Below are 20,821 nucleotides of genomic sequence, written 5' to 3' on the forward strand. Positions count from 1 at the left end.
TCCATCCAATGAGAGAACTCCATTCTCATTGAAACATATTTACAAACTGACAAAGTATAATGCAGCTAAGAGTGAACTTGGAGTTTATTCCTCCCTTTCTTTGTTGGACAGTGCTTTTGAGTACCAATGCAGAAAAAAGGACTGTTGGACACATACTCATACTTAATCCATGATCTGTGTCCAAACAGGTATTTAAATAAATCCACATGGTTGTGCAACATAAAGTTAGAAGTCTTCGTTTCTTACCAAAACACGATCTAATATAAGCTGAATCACAAGCTGCTCGGTTTCCTCTCTCCTTAAGTTGAAACCTACAACAAAAATAAATTCTCATATTCAAAATGTTCTTGCCTAAACTTCAAAAGTGTTGAATGAATAAAGAAAAGAAATTATATAGTAAATTCTATTTGAAAATGTCAATTTATGATTACTAACAAAATTCAGCTACAAATTTTACAATTACAAAGATAAAAAGGACACTCTTAAAGCTTGATATACTTTGTTGGCCAACCTAATAGTTTAAGCTTTTAGGTGAAGTGGTAAACTAACATAAGAGCTGGTGTCCAGAAGGTCCTCGGTTCTAGTATTGTTGCCTGCATTTATTGGGTGGCATTTAAAAAAATAATTGTACTCCTTGTAATGTGTGTTATTATTGTGTGTTATCTCTCCACGTGTTATCAGGCTCACAACCTAACAGCTTAAGCTTTTAGGTAAAGCAGTAAACTAATAGACACAGTTTGACTTTATCCTATGACATTACAATATGCAAAAATTAAAAGCATATGAAACAACAGCAATTTCATCTTTATAAATTTTAGGGCTTTATGTCAAGAAAACATGAAAAGAGGATCATCGACTCTCTGTCCACTAAGAAAAAGTTAAACCCTCCAATCATATAAAGATAATTTAAGCCTAAACACAAGCTTTTGTATACTTTATGAATATGTTCAGTGTACGAATGATTAAAAACATTACATGAATTAATACAACAAGACAGATTCTCGGATTATTGATTCATAAGAATTGCTTCAAAAAGCTGGAAGCCTAGAGAACCCAATCCAGATGGGAAAGCAATGCTTGAACAATCCACGAAACATCATATGGATAAAGTATTATGGACTAAAGTGTAATTCGATACAAGATTAACCTCGATTTGCAAATCCACCTCATATGGACAGTATTAGATGCTGTCACTGAGTTAATAGTTCTCATATCAGCTCAAGAATCTTAGTTTGAAATGTTGCGTAGGTTTCTTAGCACTGTCAGGGAACAACATGATAAATGAAATATTGTGGTATGCAAAATATCATAATTTATTAAAAATAGCGGAAGACATATTTTCATTTCATACATCCAGACATGAGTTCAGATCATAGTAAGAACGATATCCTTCATATACCATCCAAAAAAGATCCAATAATTAGGGGATTCTTAATCCTCAAAAGAAAGTCATGGTAAAAATCTAGAAGAATTGGATGGTTCTTGGCCCACCACTTCTAAGGGGTGGGAGATTTTAAATAAAGCTTGGGAAAGCTTTTAGGTAGATAGATGACATTGCAAAACAAATCAGTGTGCATTCACAAGTTGCAAATTCAACTAAAACTAAAAAGGTTCAAGCCACTTAATTGATAGTAGAAATATGGACAAACATGTGTTGGTGCCTCTGTCCAGGCAAACAATATCTTGGATCCTAAATTGCTCATAATCATGTTAAAGTTAGCCAAAAGGATATATCCATCAAACCAACCTGATTCCTTGTACTTAACCTTCAACTTATCTACCAACTGCAACATTGTCAATCTCTGATCATTCTCCTGATATTCTTGCAGAAAAGAAACAATAACTTTTGCTTGACCTGCAAAGCATGTCCAGCATGCCAACTCTAGTCAGTTAATTATACTAAATACGTATATAGTTGAAACTGCGAATAACATAAAGTTCTCCATATGCTGCATTACACAATTTGGAAGTAGAATATATATTTAAAAATAAAAAAGACAGTAGCATAAACAACCCAAACTATCAATAAAAGTATGTTATTGAGATGAAAAGTGCATTGAGGCAGGAAAACAGTTAAAAGATTTGAGTACTAAACAGTTTAGCAACAAAACATTAAAAGAAAAAAAAAAAAAAAGTAATGTGGTAACAACACACAACACCCCGGGGCCAAAACAGGAAAACAGCTTTCCCTTTTCTAGCTTATGGCACAGCCCTGGTGCAAAATGAAACCAAGAAAAAAAGTTGAAAATGGCTTTACATTTCCTTGATTGAATGAGAGGTAAATCTGCAACATCAACCATCTCAATCCCACCCCTATCGCCCCCAGGAGTGTAAAATACACCCTCAACCCACCAAATTTCTAATACTGCTCTCCATTATCCTCTTGCAGCTCTCACCCCCTTCACCGAAGGAAAAATAAAAAAAATAAAAAAATAATGAAATGGATGCCACTCTTGGTTCCAACACCAAAAAGTGTATTTATATGTCATGAATTTAATAGGGAAAGTGTAACCAACTCAAAATGCATATTCAATCAAGATTATGGTGCTCGAATGATTCATATACAAAACCTGTTAAAGCTTGATATACATTGTTAGGCCACAACCTAACATTTTAAGCTTTTAGGTAAAGTGGTAATCTAACATGGTATTAGAGCCGGTTACTAGGGGGTCTTGGGTTCTAATCTTGTTGCCCGCATTTATTGTGTGGTGTTTAAAAAATTTATTGTATTCCATGTAATGTGTGCTATTTACTGTGTGTTTATCTCTTCACGTGCTGTAGGACTGCATGTGTGGGGTAGTGTCAAAGGTTTATATACATTGTTGAGTCACAATCTAATATTATCTTAAGCTTTTAGGTAAAGTGGTAAACTAACAAAACCATTTGTTACCTGGAAATTTGGAGAAGAAAATCAACACTCGAATAAAATTTTAGAACTTTAGTTGTTTGCTGGACAAATTATTAAGAAAATCATAAATAAATAAATTCCCCAAGCAAGCAATTTCCATAAGATGCTAGATTTTGGGCTCCCCCATATTGATCTTGTAAGGACGATATTTCAACACTTCTACTTGCTATGGCATAGCTTGCATGTGCATCTATTGAATTGCTATTATGTGAATCAAATTTGAGCAAGGATTGTGTCTCTATGCATTTAGCGGTGGTTGGCCAAGGTGGAGATTAGTGCTTGTTTGAGATGAAAATTGGTACTTGTTTGAGATAGCGCTACTATGCTGAAATGTTGTTCAATAGTGTGCTATTTGAATGTCATGTGATGGCAATGTCAGATAAGAAGATTACTTAGAACAAGGAACATCTTCATGACAGTATGATTATATAAGCACACAAAGGAATCACATCTTAAAATGATGAAATCCTTACATGAATCATGGGAAATAAACAATGTCTTACTCACCCTACTTCTATAACAATTCTAGGTTCAATTGGACTAAAGGAAAGCACAACTTGCTGAGTTTTTTCCCTAAGAAATTGCTACCTTGTCAATGAACATGGTAAAGGAGGTGTGAAGAATGTTGCATATTAAGTAAAGCCCAATGTAATGAGCCTATTGGTGGAAGCAAAACCTTTTTGGTTTGGTTGTATAATGAAATTTATTTGTGTCTTGTGTTTTAACTAGTACTCTCTCTTAATTGGCTTCTCACTTGTATTCAAATGATGGTTTCTGCTAACTCATTCTTCCCAAAGGCTGGTGCCTCCACTGAATTTTTGGTGCGGTCATGGCTGGTCACAGACCAGGAATGGAGATGTGACAATTCTCTTTCATAATTGCCACTTTAATGTGATAGTTGCAGATCTCCTTCCTGATAGCATGACCAATATACTGTTTCTGAATCAGCAAAGAATGCTCTGAGAATTCCGATATTCATAAAGATATTTCACCCATTCAAGTAAACTTGGCTAAATCTACTGATTTTTATCTTTATGCCAGTGGGATGAAGCTAATTGAGGGAAGGGTCATGCCTACTCCATTTTCCGAGAGGGGAGGAGGAGGTTTTGTGAGTGATAACTAAGACCCTTTGGAGTGAAAGGGTATCAACTTAGTCAGTCCTTTAGGGCAGGAGATAACAGTCACAGTTACACCTAGGCCTGATCAGAGTACCTGTTGAATAGGTAAGCCTCTAGTAAAGTTATTAAATTATGATGATCAATAGTCGCAATTTTTAAAAGTTTAGGACCATAAGGAGGAGGGGGCTAGTTAGGGAGATCTTATGTAGTATTCTGTTTGTTAATGGTTATTTAGTCATTTAGCATTATTATTAATTTTTAGAGTTTGGTTCGTAATAAGTGTACATTAGTAAGGGTATTATGGTCATTCCAATTGTACTTGACATATATTATAGAGGGAAAGACCTATTGTTGAGTTTAGGTCTTCCATTTTACCCAATCATTCAACATGGTATCAGAGCATGTTTCTGAAACCTAAACACTAAGTGTTACCACCACCATCAAAACCGAAGCCTAAAACCCAAAATCCGCTGCATGTCAATCAGCATAGAAAATTTTTCAGTGATATTATAACCCTAGAAAACAGCCAGCAGCAGCACGAAGTCAGACCAGTTGCTGGAATTTTCTGGGCGACACTGTCAGTTGGAGAACATCAAATCCACTATAGATTTGTCAAAACCAACACCAGTCACCTACAGACACAGCCGATCTGCCCCCCACTGAAATCCCACCTCCAGGCAGTGTCCTACGCGCCCTCACGCGTTGGCATGTGAAGCCGCTTTCAGGCATGGTTTTGACCTGAAATGATCCGGCAGTGATCCAATCCCTCTATCAACATGTCATTGGAGTTTTTCATGATTTTTTGCCCAAAGACCTAAACTTTTTTAATTGCTCTTGTGCGGGACCCAAAGAATGGTTGTTTGATGCTTTGCGAAGCAGTTTATCAATGGTTATTAAGTTTATTGGGTCCAAAACAGTGGGATTTTCTGTGTTTTATGATTTAAGTTCTAATTCCTTCCATATATCAAAATACAAGCTGTTGGACATGTGTTTTGCTCAGAGATCCAATCTTTGTTGTGACCATGCACTGATGGTAATTTGTTAGTTGTTGTCCAGTGTTAGTAAGAGTCATTGGTAACTCTCTTGGAGCAGTGGCAGTGCTCATAAGCCTTTTTTGTGAGGCTGTAGCAGTATTATATAAATTAGTTGGTGATTTTTCCATTGTTATTTCAGTGGTTCACTTCTCCAATTGTTCCAGCGCAGTGAGTTGCTTTCTTGGGGTTGTGTCTGAGTTTCTTGGTGCTGTCGCAGTCTTGTACTAATTTATTTGTGACTTGTTCATGGTTGGTCACCTTGTTCATGGTTGTTCCAAATTTCCAATTGTTCCAGAAATTAATCTTACGGTCATTGGTATGAGTTTGTGAATGTTGGGATGGAGTTTGCAAATCCCAAAAGTATGGTTCCTTCGTTAATCACTTGTTTGAGTGAACCGCATACTATGACTATATTTGAGGAGTATTCAAGCTTTCTACAGTGTCAATTGTCTCAACAAGCATCTTATCACATTGCGTCTTTTGCCCAGAAAGGAAATCCTACTGTCTGTATGTCATCAGGTATCCTTCCTACTAGTCCTTGGGTTATTGATTTTGCTGCCATTGACTATATAACAGGTGCAACTAAATTCTTTTCTGATCTCCAGTATCCAAAAATCTACCTCAAGTTACCCTTGTTGATGGTCCACTATTGCTGTTAAGGGGATAGGAACAGTAAATCCAACTCCTTCCATTTCTCTTTCTTTTGCTTTATGCATTCCTAAATACCTTTCAATCTTATGTTAGTAAGCTTACAAAGTCACTAAATTATTTGTCACATTCTTTCCTGATTTTGTGGTTATTTAGGATCTGAAGACAAGAAAGACAATTGGCACAAGTTGTGAAGCTCGTGGACTTTACTACTTCGAGTCGCCTTCTCCACCCATTGCCTGCACAGTTGCAGCTACACCACTTCAAATCCATTGTCACCTAGGTCATCCATCCTTGGACAAGTTGAAATAGCTAGTTCCTACATTGAGTTCTATGTCTAATCTTGAATGTGAGTCTGGTCAATTGGGCAAGCATCATCGTGTTTGCTTTGCTTCCCAAGTCACAAATGAGTGGTTAGTCTTTTCATGCTAGTCCATTCCAATATTTGGGGTCTTAGTCATGTCCCACCAAAGTTGGGGTTTCGGTACTTTGTTACATTTGTTGATGACTACTCTGATGACTTGGTTATATTTAATGAAAGATCGTTCCGAGTTGTTTGATATCTTTTGTGCCTTCGGTTCCCAAATAAGGACTCAATTTGATATGCTAGTTTGGATACTTTGTAGTGATAATGCTAAGGAGTGCTTCAGTACCCAATTCAGTACTTATATAACTAGCTCTGGTATGATCCATCAATTCTCTTGTGCCCACACTCCACAACAAAATGGGATTGTAGAGCCAAAAACAGACATATTCTTAAAGTCACACGTACCCTATTGTATCAAATGAATGTCCCCATAGTTTTTTGAAGTGAAGTTGTGCTCACAACTTGCTCCCTTATTAATAAAATACCATCCTTTGTCCTTGGCGGTAAAATCCCATATTCAGTTATCTTCCCTAAGGCTCCTCTGTTCTCCCTTCCTCCTTGTATATTCAGTTGCATCCTTTGTCCATTAGTTAACTCCAAGAATGGATAAGTTGGATCCTCATGCTATCAAATGTATCTTTTTGGGCTATTCCTATATTCAAAAAGGATATCGATGTTATAGTCCTACTTTACATTGATTTTTTTGTCTTTGCTGATGTCACTTTCTTTGAGTCTATACCATACTACTCTGATTCCTTGAGTTCTGCTGACCTTAATGAGTCTCTTCCTTTGCCTTGCCTTCTAGATCCAAACATAATATCTGCGCTCAATCCTCCTACATCTTCATCTAGTTTGAGTTCTTCTCATTACTTGGATCATCCCAATTTGCTGGTATACACACGACGACTCAAGGGGGAAATGCCCCATCCAGCTTCAACTACTATGCCTCTAGTTCACCCGTTTGATGATCTTATTTCCCATGATGTTGATCCTCCTATTGCTGTTCAAAAAGGTAAACGCACTTGTACATAACATCCGATCTCTAATTTTGATTGTTATGATTTCTTGTCACCCTCTTATTACTGTTTTGTTAGTACTCTGTCTTCCGTTGCTTTTCCAAAAACTATTTCTGAAGCCCTATCCCATTCTAGGTGGAGGGCTACAATGGTTGAAAAGATGTGTGCACTGTACCTCTTCCTCCTGATAAGTCTGTGGTTAGTTGTTGCTGGGTGTACACTATGAAAGTTAATCCAGATGGTTAAGTGGTTCGTTTGAAGGCATGCCTTGTTGCTAAGGGGTATACTCAAGTCTATGGTTTGGATTATTCACACACATTCTCGTCGGTTGCTAAACTTGCCTCAGTATGCTTGTTCATTTCTTTAGCCACCACTTGTCATTGACCTCTACATTTGTTAGATGTGAAGAATGCTTTCCTATATGATGATATTCATGAGGAGGTATATATAGAGCAACCACTTCGGTTTGTTGCTTAGGGGGGTCCAGGTTCAGTATGTTGATTTAAGAAATTATTGTATGGATTAAAACAATCTCCAAGGGCATGGTTTGACTGTTTAGTGCTATAGTACTTGCGTTTGGCCTTCATCGGTGTGCAGTAGATCACTCTATTTTTTCTCGTCATACTCCATCTGGCAAGATTTTGCTTATTGTGTATGTGGATGACATTGTGATCACTGGTGATGATGATCGAGGCATCCAAGACCTAAAGCTTTTCCTATAGAGTAAGTTTTAGACCAAGGATTTGGGACCATTGAAGTATTTCTTGGATAGAGAAGTATCAAGATCTCGTACGAGAACTGTGTTGTCACAGAAAGAAAGTATGTTCTTGATCTTTTAGATGAGACAGAGCAGTTAGGATCCAAACATGTTGATACACCCATGGATCCCAATAGTAAGTTAGTGCTAGATATGGGTGATTGTTGCCTAACCCAGGTCGGTACAAGAGACTTGTTGGAAAGTTGAATTATCTCACAGTCACCTGAACAAATATATCCTTCGCAACAAGTATTGTGAGTCAGTTTCTTGATTCCCCGAGAACAAGTCTTTGGGATTCAAAAATTCACATTTTGAGATATCTTAAAGGTGCACGACAGAGAGGTCTCTTATATTAGGATCAAGGTCACACTCATATTCACGGATATACAGATGCAGATTGGGCTAGGTTACCTTCTGACCGAAGATCACAACCGCGTATTGTATCTTTGTTAGTGGTAATTTGGCATCTTGGAAAAGTAAGAAACAAACTGTGGTGGCGAGGTTAAGTGCTGAGTCAAAATACAAAGCTATGGTGCACAATACACGTGAACTTGTTTGACTAAAGAACATATTGAAAGAACTAGGTTTTCCGTATTCTTAACTTATGGAGTTGATGTGTGATAATCGAGTTGCTATTCATATTGCCTCGAACCCTATCTTCCATGAGCAGACAAAGCACATTGAAGTTGACTGCCATTTTATTCAAGGAAAACTTGAACAAAAGCTCATTACAAACACTCATATGAAGTCCAAGTTTCATCTTGCTGATTTGTTCACTAAAGCCTTGGGAGGTGCTTGTGTGAAATTCATTTGTAACAAGCTAGGAGCATATGATATATATGCTCTAGCTTGAGGAGAAGTGTTAATGGTTATTTAGTCATTTAGCTTTATTATTAATTGTTAGAGTTTGGTTCGTAATAAGTGTAAGTTAGTAAGGGTATTATGGTCATTCCAATTGTACTTGACATATATTATAAATAGAGCGAGAGACCAATCGTTGAGTTTACGTCTTCCATTTTACCCAATTATTCAACACCGTTTAACATAAAAAATATCCATTAACAACTAGCAAAAGTATAGCAGACAAGGACAATACATCATCCACAAATCAGCTAATCACAACACTCCCTTCCAATTCCTTTGAAGATTAGACAGCAATATCCCACAAAAAATTCCAAAAAAGAATGTGCTCATGAAGAAGCGAAAAATGTTAGGTCTATCCCAGAGTAGAGTAGAAGTCAACTGGGCTTTGAACATCCTTGCATTCTTCTCAAGCCATAGCATACAAAAGATAGCATACACAACTCAAATTTATAAAGCTCTCCCGCTTCTAATCCTCCCAAAACCTCAACATCTTACTAGTAAGAACTAACACACATTTTGCAGAGCCACGCAAGCTTCATCAAAGCAGGAGGAAAAGAGCATCCCGAAGATGGATGATGATAAATCACATTAGAAGAAGTCAATTAAGCAAGTCAAACTGTGAGAAGATGACAAGCCCAGAGGGAAAAGAAGAGTTCCCTAGGAAAATTTTCGAAGTTTCCGAGAAAACATAAGATAGCTATTAAGGATTGAAATGGCAGAACAAAATTCAAACCTGCAATGAAGGGATCGATAGGGTAATCAACAAAATAGGTAAGTAAATTGTTATTGGTTGCTTTAGATCTAGTATTATTGCAGTTTATTGCTATACTAGTACTTAAGTGTGCACTAGTTTGTAAATTGGTAAGGGTACCATGGCCATTGTTATGTACTTGGGCATATATTATAAATAAAGGGAGAGACCTACCATAGTGATTTGGTCTTCCAATTTACAAACTCTTACCATGGCATCAAAGCATGGTATTGAGACCTAAAACTGATATGCCACAGCCAATGTCAAACCGAAGCCCCAAACATTAAATCCTCCCCATTTCCATCGTTGTAGGAGAATTGCTAGCAACTCAATAGGCCTGTAAACCATCCAGCAGCTAACAGAAGACACAAAGAATACTGAAAATTCCCAGGATGACATTGGGAGTTCAGGAACACCAAAAACCCTTTAGATTTTGCAAAACCAACACCATAGCCAACCACAGACACTTCCGATCTGCCAACCCTTAAAATTCCATCACCAGAGCTGCTCTCATGCTCCGGTTGAAGGCTGGCAGCCATGTTTTGGCCTAAATTGATCCTCTATTGTAAAAATTCCTCTATAAACCATAGACTGAGGTGGTCTTGATGATGAATTTTTGACAAAAGATCTCACCTTTTGATTGTTCGTGTGCGGCACTTGGGGAATTATTGGCACTTAGGGAATTATTGGCGTTTAATGAGTTTAAAGGACCTGAAACAGCATATATTGCCGAGTTTATGATTTGTTCCGGTTGCTCACCTTGCTCGTTGTATGTATGTAATTTGCTTTGGTGGTCAAGGTTGTGTGGAATGCAGTCCATGAATCCCAAAAGTATGTTGATAGTGGTGTTTATGATTTGCTCTAGTGGTCATGGTTGAGTATGTCGGGATGGAGTTCATAAATCCCATGAGTATGTTTCCCTCATTAGTCACTTGTTCAGCCACTGGTGAACAGCAACAATAACTATCTCAGAAGAGCTGCAGTATCACACATCCCAACAAGCATCTCATCACATTGCATCTTTTGCTCATAAAGGTAACCCTACAGCCTGCATGTCATCCGATATCTCTCCCACTAGTCCTTAGGTCTTAGATTTTGCAGCCACTAACCATATGACAGGTGTAACCAACTTTGCTGCTTTTCTCATGTACTCTAAAAAGCATACCTCTAGTTACCATTTGCTTATGGGTCCACTGAATATACATGTTAAATGATTGCTAAGGGTCAAGGCGGGTCAGGTTAAAATGGGTTGGTCATTAGTGACCCATTGATCCATCTATATAGAATACCCATTTATGAACTTACCCATTTATACACAAGTCATCCTATTTACCCATTTCACTTTTAAAGCATGCGAAATAATTGTTAGATAGAAGATGAAAATAGTTTTAGAGATTATGTTTGCCACATTTTCCCTTCAATGTTGAGGGTTATTTTGTTGATCGAATTGAAAAATATCCAAATTATACTAGTAATAAGGCAATTACATAATTTAATTTCTATATGATAAGTGTAGTCAATATTATGACTACGTATATAATTACATACATATCTAAACCAAGCCAATTACGTAATTGCGTACATGCACATTAATTGGTTTGGATAACCAAACCAAACCAATTATGTATATACATAATTACGTAATTATGTACATATTTAAATTGAACTATCCATAAATATAAAATTATGTACATATATAGATATAGAATTATAATATTAATCACATAATTGCATAATTATATATTTTAGGTTGTAATGATAGGTGTAGTCAACACCTACTGGTTTGGCTTGGTTACATAATTGCATAAATGCATGTTAATTGGCTCAAATAACAGAAAGATACCAATTATGTACATACATAATTGTATAATTATTTACATGTTTGGGACTGAATTGTCCATAATTGCACAATTATGTACATAGATTCTGAATTAAAGTATTAATTATGTAATCATATAGTTTAATTTCAAATGACATGAGTATCCAATGCTATAATTGCACACCTACATAATCACCGGAATTTCTAAACCGAACTAATTACATAATTATGAACATGCATGCATATTTATTGGTTTTGTACAACCAAACTGAACCAATTACACATACATATCATAATTGCGTAATTATATACATATTCAAATTGAATTGTCCATAATTTCCAATTATGGAAATAGATTTTCGATATATAGTATTAATGTAGTTTAATTTAAAACGATATGTGTATTCAATACTATAATTACATATGTACATGATTACAAACATATCTGAATCAAACCAATCACATTATAATGTACATAAATGCATATTAACTGGTTTGGATAACCAAACCATACCAATTACGTACATACGCAATTGCATAATTACATATACATATCCTAATCAATTGTCCATAATTACAAAATTACGTACATAAATTTCTGAATATAGCACTAATTACATAATTATGTGGTTTAGCTTAAAATAAGAGGTATAATAATACAATAACTACAAATCTACATGATTATAGACATATCTAAATCGAACCAATCACTTAATTACATACACGCATGCATATTAATTAGTTTAGGTAACCAAATCAAGCCAATTAAGTACTACATATGATACTGTTTAATTACATACATATTTAAATCAAATTGACCATTGTTGCAAAATTATATACATAGATTTCCGAGTTATAGTATTAATTACGTAGTTGTGTAGTTTAGTTTCTAATAATAGGTGTAGTCAATATAATTACATACCTATATAATTATAGAAATATCCCAATGACATAATTATGTACAAGCATGTATATTAATTGGTTTGTATAGCTGAACCAAATCAATTACTTACATATGTAAGTGCATAATTATGCACATATTTGAATCGAATTGACCAATGATTACAAAATTATGTAGATAGATTCTGAATTAGTGCTAATTATGTACTTATCCAATAACTGAATCAAACCGATTGTACATGCATAGTTGCATAATTTACATACACAATCGAATTGAATTGTCCATAATTACAAAATTATGGACCTAGATTTCTGAATTACAATATTAATTATGTAATTATGTAGTTTGATTTCAAATAATGGGTGTAGTCAATAATATAATTACATACCTACACAATTACGGGCATATCTAAATCGAACCAATTATATGAATGCTTATTAATTGGTTTGGAATAACAAAGCAAACCAATTGTATAAAAAAATAAATATTATTTACGTAAATATTCGAACCGCCATAACTATGTAATTATGTACATAGATATCCAAATTATAATATTAATTACATAATTATAGTATAGTTTTAAATGAGGTGTATTAAATTGATTAACATTACAATTAGCTAAGCTAGAAATTTAAATAGGTAGATGGGTTAAGCAGGTATACCCATTTAGTTTTTGGATCTAAGTAGGTCACTCATTTATAACCCATATAACTATATGGGTGTACCCTAACCCATTCTCTTAGGGTGCATATGAGTGGGTTAATGGGAATGGGTCATAATTTCTATCACTAGTGAACTACTACTATTTGGGGGATAGGTATAGTAAAACCTTACTACCTCAGTCTCTCTTTCTTCTATTCTGTATATACCTAATTCCCTATTCAGTCAATGTTTGTTAGTAAGATTACGAGATTACTAATTTTTTTTTATAGCAAAAGAAATTCCATTAAAAGGGAAATAATTTACAAGGAGGGAGAACAAGAAAACTACCAGAAAAATATGGTTCGAACCAGAAAAAAACTAAAAAAAACAAAAATCAAGCCCACAGTGCCCACTAGTTCCTCCAATCTCTATTTATGTCTTGAAAACTAGCATCCCTAAAAATTCCAAACCCGACACACCATAATCAAGTTGAATACTAAATCTTTTCCCACATGAATGATGAATTCAACTTCTTCCCAGAAAAAATTTGCATGTCATCTTCCAACCATAAACCCTATAAAACTACAAACTTGTTACACTTGCATAGGAATCCACTTCCTCGCCTAGGAATCCTTAACCAAAAGCTTAAACATCGCATGGTTCAACCATATGTTCTCAAACCTAAAAGGGTAGGACCCCACGACACCTTACTAGACTCCAAGAAAATTGGGAAGTGATTGGATGTAGTCCTAGGAAGTGTGATATGAGAAAGGTGGGAAAATCATCCTCCACTCAGTACAAAATGAAAAACAATCCAATATACTAGCTACCGCTCTTGGTGCCCAACTCCCTCACCCTCCCCCCCTCGAAAAAAAAAAAACACACCACAAACCAAGTGAAAGAAGCATTCCTCAAAGGGAGATCTCTTAGCCCTCAATCCCTAATAAATGAATCAAACTTGAGCATACTTGTGGTAGGTCTACCATAGTACCACCCCCACTTTCTTCTCTCTATGTAATCTAACCACATTAAAACCACCTCCCACAATCCACCTAAGGAAACAAAAGCCAAAGATAGAGCAAGATCTTCCCAAAATGACTTCAAGTAGGTCTAGAAGGTCCATAAATTGAAGAGACCCACCACTGCCCCCTCCCTCTCACTTTGAATAGAATCGATAGAAAAGAACCCCATTAAAGGATCAACTTTTGAAATAGAGCGTGTATTCTATAAGACAAGAATACCCATTGAAAGTGTCATGCGAAGGCAAAAATTCCCAATCCCTACAACACCCACCCCACATAGTCTTCACTATGCCCCCATCTATCGATACCAATTTAGTTTCCTTATTAGGGGAATTCTGATCCAAAACTCGCTTAATTAAACTCCTCTTCCTCAAGCTACCTAAACCTCTCATATTTCAACCGACTATCTTCATAATCTAATGCATTAACCACCCTTCCCGAAACCTTTATCGCTCCCATTATTAATTGACGAGACCAGAGTTTTTGGGTCCTTCTAGACTTTCATCTTCTTTCTCTCACACCTCCTAGGATTCAAACCCACCTAACCACGTTCCCAATAGGGTCTACCAATTCCAAACCCATTCTTCAAGGAGTTTTTGTGAGTCTAGGCAGTCTCTCTCACCTTCCCTAGAGCTAGGATCCCAACCCTCACCCCTAGAAAAGTCATCCCTATGGAAAAAAGATACTAGAGAAGGCACAGATAGGTTGGATAGGGATGGGAAGAATGCCTTTATTACCTCTAGATGTGCAAGGATCCCAAGAAAGAAAATCAATATTCTCAATATGATCCCCCCCCCCCCCTCGGACACCACAAAAGGATCAAACTACTTAGATACAAGATAAGGACTGATCCCATGGCCGAGGTTAGAAGGCAAAGATCCCGCATTATTTAAAGTTTTCACTTGGTCATAATTATGCTTTGAAGAATTTATATTTGTTTGTGCAAGATCTGAATCTGAGTGAAGGCTTACACTCCCCATTTGTCACAAACTCGATTCCAGAATTTCCTACTTATTTGCCCCATCCTATTCAAGATCTTCGTTAGGAGCTTCAAACAAAATGATTCACTAAATTGTTAGTAACCTTCTTTCTTGATTATGTTGTTATTCAGAATCTGAAAATAAAAAAGAAAATTGGCAGGACATGAGAATGGTGGACTTTATTGCTTTGATTCGCTCTCTCCTCCTATTGCCTGTTGTGCTGCTGCTACAACACTTCACATCCACTATCCCCTGGTCATCCTTCCATGGACAAGTTCAAACAACTAGTTCCTACTTTGAAGTTTTGTGTCTAATCTTGAATGTGAGTCTTGGAGAGCATCATTATGTTACCTTTACTTCTTGAGTCCATAAGCGGGTGGTGCTAGTCATTGCTTTCATGTTAATTCATTCAGATGTTTAGGGTCCTAGTCACGTCATGTCAAAGTTGAGCTTCCAATATTATGTTTGTCAATGAATATTCTAGGATGACTTAGCTCTATTTAATGGAAGACTGTTATAAGATGTTTTTTTTTTCTTTGCTCATGCTCTCAAAGAAGGACTTAGGATACTTTGTAGTGATGATGCTAAGGAGTTATATGACTAATCCATCAATCATCTTGTGCCCACACACCACACGAAATATAGTGGAGAGAAAAACAGGCATATTCTCAAAGTCACTCGTAACCTATTATGTCAAATGAATGTCCTCAAAATTTTTGAACTTATGCCATGCTAACCGCTTTAATAAAATGTCGTCCTTTGTCGCAATCGCTGGTAGTACCCTATTCAGTTCTTTATCCAAATGCTAATTTCTTCCCACTTCCTTCCTACACATTTTGTTGTATCCATTGTCCATTTGCCCATCAATTAAGTCCAGCTGTCTTGGAACAGAAAAACATGGATACTCGTGCTGTCAAATATAATTTTCTAGGCTACTTTTCTACTCAAAATGGATATCAAAGTTATAGGCCTACTTCACATATGTTACCTTCTTGGAGTCTACACCATGGTATTCTAATTCTTGAGTTGTGCCGGACTTGATGTGTCTCTTCCTCTACCTAGAGTTTAACATCCAAACATATTATCTCTGCCAAGTCCTGTTGCATCTTCATCCAATTTGCGTCCTTCGCTCGGATCATCCTAATCTGCAGGCATACACACAATAACGACTCAATAGAGGAGAGCCTCCTCCAGCTTCTACTTCTAGCCTCTAGTTCCCTTACCTAATGATCCTATTTCCCAAGATGTAGATCTTTCTATCGCTGTTTGGAAAGGTAAACACACTTGTACCCAATGTCCAATCTCTAATTTCTCTTGCTATGATTTCTTGCCACCTTTAGGTTATAGTTCTATTAGAACTCTATCTACTCTTGCTCCTCCTAAGCATGTCTCTCAAGCCTTATAGGTGGAGGACTGCGTTGGTCAAAGAGAAGCATGTGTTACAGATAATGACACTTGGGCACTCGTACCTCTTCTACTAACAAGTCTATGGTTGGATGTCACAAGATGTATATGATGAAGGTCAATCTTGATGGTTCCATGGCTAAACTTGAGTTTTGTCTTTAGCAGTGTGTGATAGATCATTCTATAATTTATCGCCATTTTGCTTTAGGTAGGATTTTTCTTGTTGTGTATGTGGATGATATTGTGATTATTTGATCAAGTTATCTAGATGCTAAAGCATTTTCTACACACTAAATTTCAAACCAAGGATTTAGGGTTGTGAAAATACTTCTTGGGTATAGAAGTTCTAGATCTCTTACTAGTATCGTTTTGTCATAGGGGCAAAATGCTCTAGACCATTATATGAGACCGGTCTATTTGGATCCATGGATCCTACATTAAATTAGTGCCAGATGTGGGTGATCTGTTGGATGACTCTAGACAATACCAAAGACTTGTTGTAAAGTTGAACAATTAGTAACTACACCATATATATCCTTCACAACAAGTGTTGTAAGCTAGTTTCTTGATTCTCCAAGAAGTAAACGGGATGCAATTATTTGTGACTTTAGATACCTCAAAGATGCAACTGGAATAGGTGTCTTAGATCAGGATCGAAGTCACACTCACGTTCAAGGATATACAGATGTAGATTGGGCTAGATCACCTTCCAACAAAGATCCATAACAAGTATTGTGTTTTTGTAAGTTGTAACTCTGTGTCCTAGGAGAGTAATGAACAAACTGTGGTGGCAAGGTCTACTTCAAGTCAGAGTATTGGGCGATGGCCCACTACATGTGAGTTTGTTTGGCTAAAGAACATGTTGAAAGAACTTAGATTTCCACATTCTCGGCCTATGAAGTTGATGTGTGCTTCTCAAAAAACTTTTCTTATTGCCTCCAAACCAGTCTTCCATGAGCAAATGAAACACATTAAAGCTGATTGTCACTTTTCTGGGGGGAAATTTGTGCAAGAGCTTATTACAACATCCATATGGGGTGTGAATTCCAACAAACTGATTTATTCACTAAAGCCTTGGGGGATGCTCATGTTAAGTCCATCTTTAACAAGCTAGGATCATATATTATGCTCCAGCTGGAGTGGGAGTGTTACTGGCTACTGTAGTTGTTTAGTATTATTGCTTTGTTATTGCTATCTTAGTAAGTGTGAGTTATTGTGTAAGGATAATATGGTTACTAATATGTACTCCGCATATATTATAAATAGATGGATAGACCAATCATTGTGATTAGAACTTCCAATTTACACAATACTCTTTAAGATAAATAAAAAGGGGCATGGCGATTCTTAATCAATGATGGTCTATGCATCTAAAGTGAATAATGAGGTAATAACAAGAGAACAGATGATCAACCTTTAGAACAAAGAATATCAGTATCTGATCAGGAAAAAAGAAATTAAAGATCACAATACACAAGAAAGAGATGTTCCAGTGCTATACTCAGCTTTATAGAAAGCCAATTCAAAAGCATGGGACTGAACAAGTGGAAAACATTGCAGAAAAGAATCCAATATAAAACAAGCACTGTATTTTGAATCTTAATGCAAAACCAATTTAAGATGACTAAACAAATTAACAAGCAGTTCCGTAGAAAACTGTGTAACATACCAGACACATCTTCCTCCTTGACCTCGTTAGAAAATGCACAGTTATCACACATCTCTGAGATAACATAAAATAAAATTGACAACACAAGAGAAGAGAAATTCAATGGGCAAGGAAAAAAAAAACAATTATTAGCAATAGAAACCCACAAAAATGATACCATTGCAGTCTTGCAGTGCCTCAGCAAAATGCTGGAAAAAAGCTCTTCGACGGCATTCTCTTTTAGACTGAAAATAACATAACTATTAGAGTTGCTCCTTTTCATATCAACAAGGAAGAAATCCATTAACTAGTCAACCTCATGATTAATATGACTAAATACAAAGTTGTCCATGAATCAAGGAAGCATTGAAACTCCATAAACCCTCAAGTGTGTAAGAAAGCATTCCATCAACATAGCTAGAAGTATCTGACACGTTTAAGAAAATAAATTAATTTATTGTTATTTTAAAAAAAAAAGATATCCCAGACACTTTTAGGTACTTCCAGTTCCAGACGCATCCAGGACACTTTCGGGACTTCCTCAGTATTTCTAATCTTTCATTTCTTCTGTTTTTGGATTTGTATTCATTGTTGGAACTGTGTTTTTCATGTTTCCTGTTGCTAGATTTGTGTTAAAAGTTATAAATTTAATGTACTTTTATGAATGTGTGAAGTGAAACTATGAAATATGAATGCAATCAATGCATGTGGATGAAATTTATTTGTAGAATGTGTGTGAGCATAGTGCCTAGGATTCTTGTTTAATTCGTTTTACCTGAAAATTCTACAAGGGAAAACCAATGTTAAATATGCCCAATAATATTTTTCAAATTAATCTACGTATCTCAGCAGTGTTGCATCCTAGTTTTTTAAAAATTTCCGTATCACCAGGTTGGATCATTACGTATCTATGTTGCATGACTGCGTCCATGCTTCTTAATGGATCTTTATGTCATGCGTAAAACATAGAGTACATATGATGATAAATATCGTCAAAAACAGTATCACTATCAACCAAATATATTAATCTAACTGCACTATATTAATCTAACTGCACACCCACTTTAATGTTTCATGATTTCATGCAGGCTTTAAAACACTAAGCATGGCCAATCAGAAGAAAATGCCTCAGTTGATCATTAGACCAAATTCCATGATGATAGTCAAGCATCATTTAAAGGGTGAAATGCAGAACAAGTTTTCTGACACCAATTTACAATACTTGGGAAGGAACTCAGATTATGATATTACGAGCATTAGTGAAATAACTAAAGGAAAAAAAAAAAAAGAGGCAATAAAAACTCCAGGAAGATGAGAAAAGGTGTCCTTTTCCAACCCAGTATGTTCCCCGCTTCTACCTAAAGCATGACACATTTAAAGGGTAAACTGGCCGATAGTACAGCATATTACACATCTTAAATTTAAGTGCAAGCGGGTTACAAGATTCTGCTTGAGAAGTGAAAGAAGCAAGAAATTTTATTAAGAATTTAAGAGAAAAATGACAAACTCCATGGAAGAGTACAATAAATCCTCCAATATGGAACACGAAATAAAAAAAAGATAAGGAGATAGAAAACAATGCAAAACTGCAACAAAAAATAAAGCTAGCAAAGCCATGCAATCCCACTGAAAACCTGAGGCAAATCCATTAAAGTGACTAGAGAAATAAGCTCATAGAGAAGCAAGGAAAACAATTCTTCTCTAAAGCAAAAGTAAAGGCATAGAGAAATAGCTAAAAATCTGAGTAGTCCCCTCCAGCTATATGCCACAGAAAACCACAAGTACAGCGATCAGCAACCTGCCAGAATGCCCAAAGCCTATGAAAGAAGTCAACAAAAAGAGTCTCCAAAGAGCTATGACACCCAACAAAAACCAAAAACTTATACCACAATCTCCAAGCCACTAACCTATGCAAGAATAGATGAGAATGGGACACATCAATACCATAGCACATCAAACTTATATGGAGATAAAGCCTTAAAAGATCTCCTAATTTATAGCCGATCATTGGCATTTCCTCTTATATTGACGATGGTCAACCAATCACATAAAAGTCTTGACTCTTGATCTCAGAGGATATCTATGCTTTGAAAATGCGATTAACAAGAGGAAAGGAGTAGAGAAACAAATAATTACAAATTAAAGGATTTATAAGAAAACACCCCAGACCGATCTAACGACTAGATCATAGACAGCCTCCTGGAAAAAGGCTGAGAAGGGTCTAATAAACTGAGTAACAAATAGAGTTCTCTAGGCTCTCCATCATTAATATTTTTTGCAAAAATAAACAATTCAAAAATTACAACACCCGTCAAGAACAAACAAAGAGGAAATAGGTGCAGTACAAATAATTGAAATACAAATTCCTATGGAAATAACTCCGCCAAAAATTGAACCCAATTGCCACGGCCCACTTTCTACTTGATAAATGAAAAGAAAAACAAAGAAATCTGTGAAATGAATCTCTAAGGGCTTTCATGGTGAAACATGCCAATACTAGCATCCTACCCATTTTCCTACAATTTAAATTACTCTTCCTTTTTTTTTTGTTCTTTTTTTTTTTTTTTTTTTCTTTCCAGCATTGGGAGATTACAGATAAAAAAAAGATTAAAGGCCTCCCAAAAACAACACCAACAACCAACCAAAACAGGACTACAAATCCAAACAAAACTAAACAAGAAACAAATCTAAACAGGCCTATCAAAAACAAAAATAATAAAATAAACTAAAATCAAAAAATCTAAACCAACCAAACAATAATCAAGAGGATGAACTAATGACAAAAGGAAGTGAGACCTAACCTATCCATCAATATAGAGAAGGCAATAGTGTGGCTGATTTTCTTGCTAGAGAAGGTGAAATGGGAAACAATGTCATCTACTCTTGATCACCTTATGACAGTGAGAATATGCTTTTATGAGAAAAAGGCATGATCTTCCCCA

General features: G+C 36.0%; 1 protein-coding gene across 4 annotated transcripts in view; it reads right to left on the minus strand.

Annotated features, from left to right (window-relative positions):
- LOC131156322 (ATP-dependent DNA helicase Q-like 2) overlaps window positions 1-20,821 on the minus strand; it is a 141,036-nt gene that overhangs the window by 16,427 nt on the left and 103,788 nt on the right. For all 4 annotated transcript variants that reach the window (XM_058109912.1, XM_058109914.1, XM_058109913.1 and 1 more), the window contains 4 exons: window positions 18,058-18,124; window positions 17,901-17,954; window positions 1,748-1,855; window positions 247-311 (listed from right to left, as the gene is read on the minus strand). In XM_058109912.1, coding sequence (XP_057965895.1) covers window positions 247-311; window positions 1,748-1,855; window positions 17,901-17,954; window positions 18,058-18,124 — 294 coding nt within the window. The remainder of the gene's footprint in view (window positions 1-246; window positions 312-1,747; window positions 1,856-17,900; window positions 17,955-18,057; window positions 18,125-20,821) is intronic.

The sequence above is a fragment of the Malania oleifera genome, chromosome 5, assembly GCF_029873635.1.
Source record: "Malania oleifera isolate guangnan ecotype guangnan chromosome 5, ASM2987363v1, whole genome shotgun sequence".
NCBI lineage: Eukaryota > Viridiplantae > Streptophyta > Magnoliopsida > Santalales > Ximeniaceae > Malania > Malania oleifera.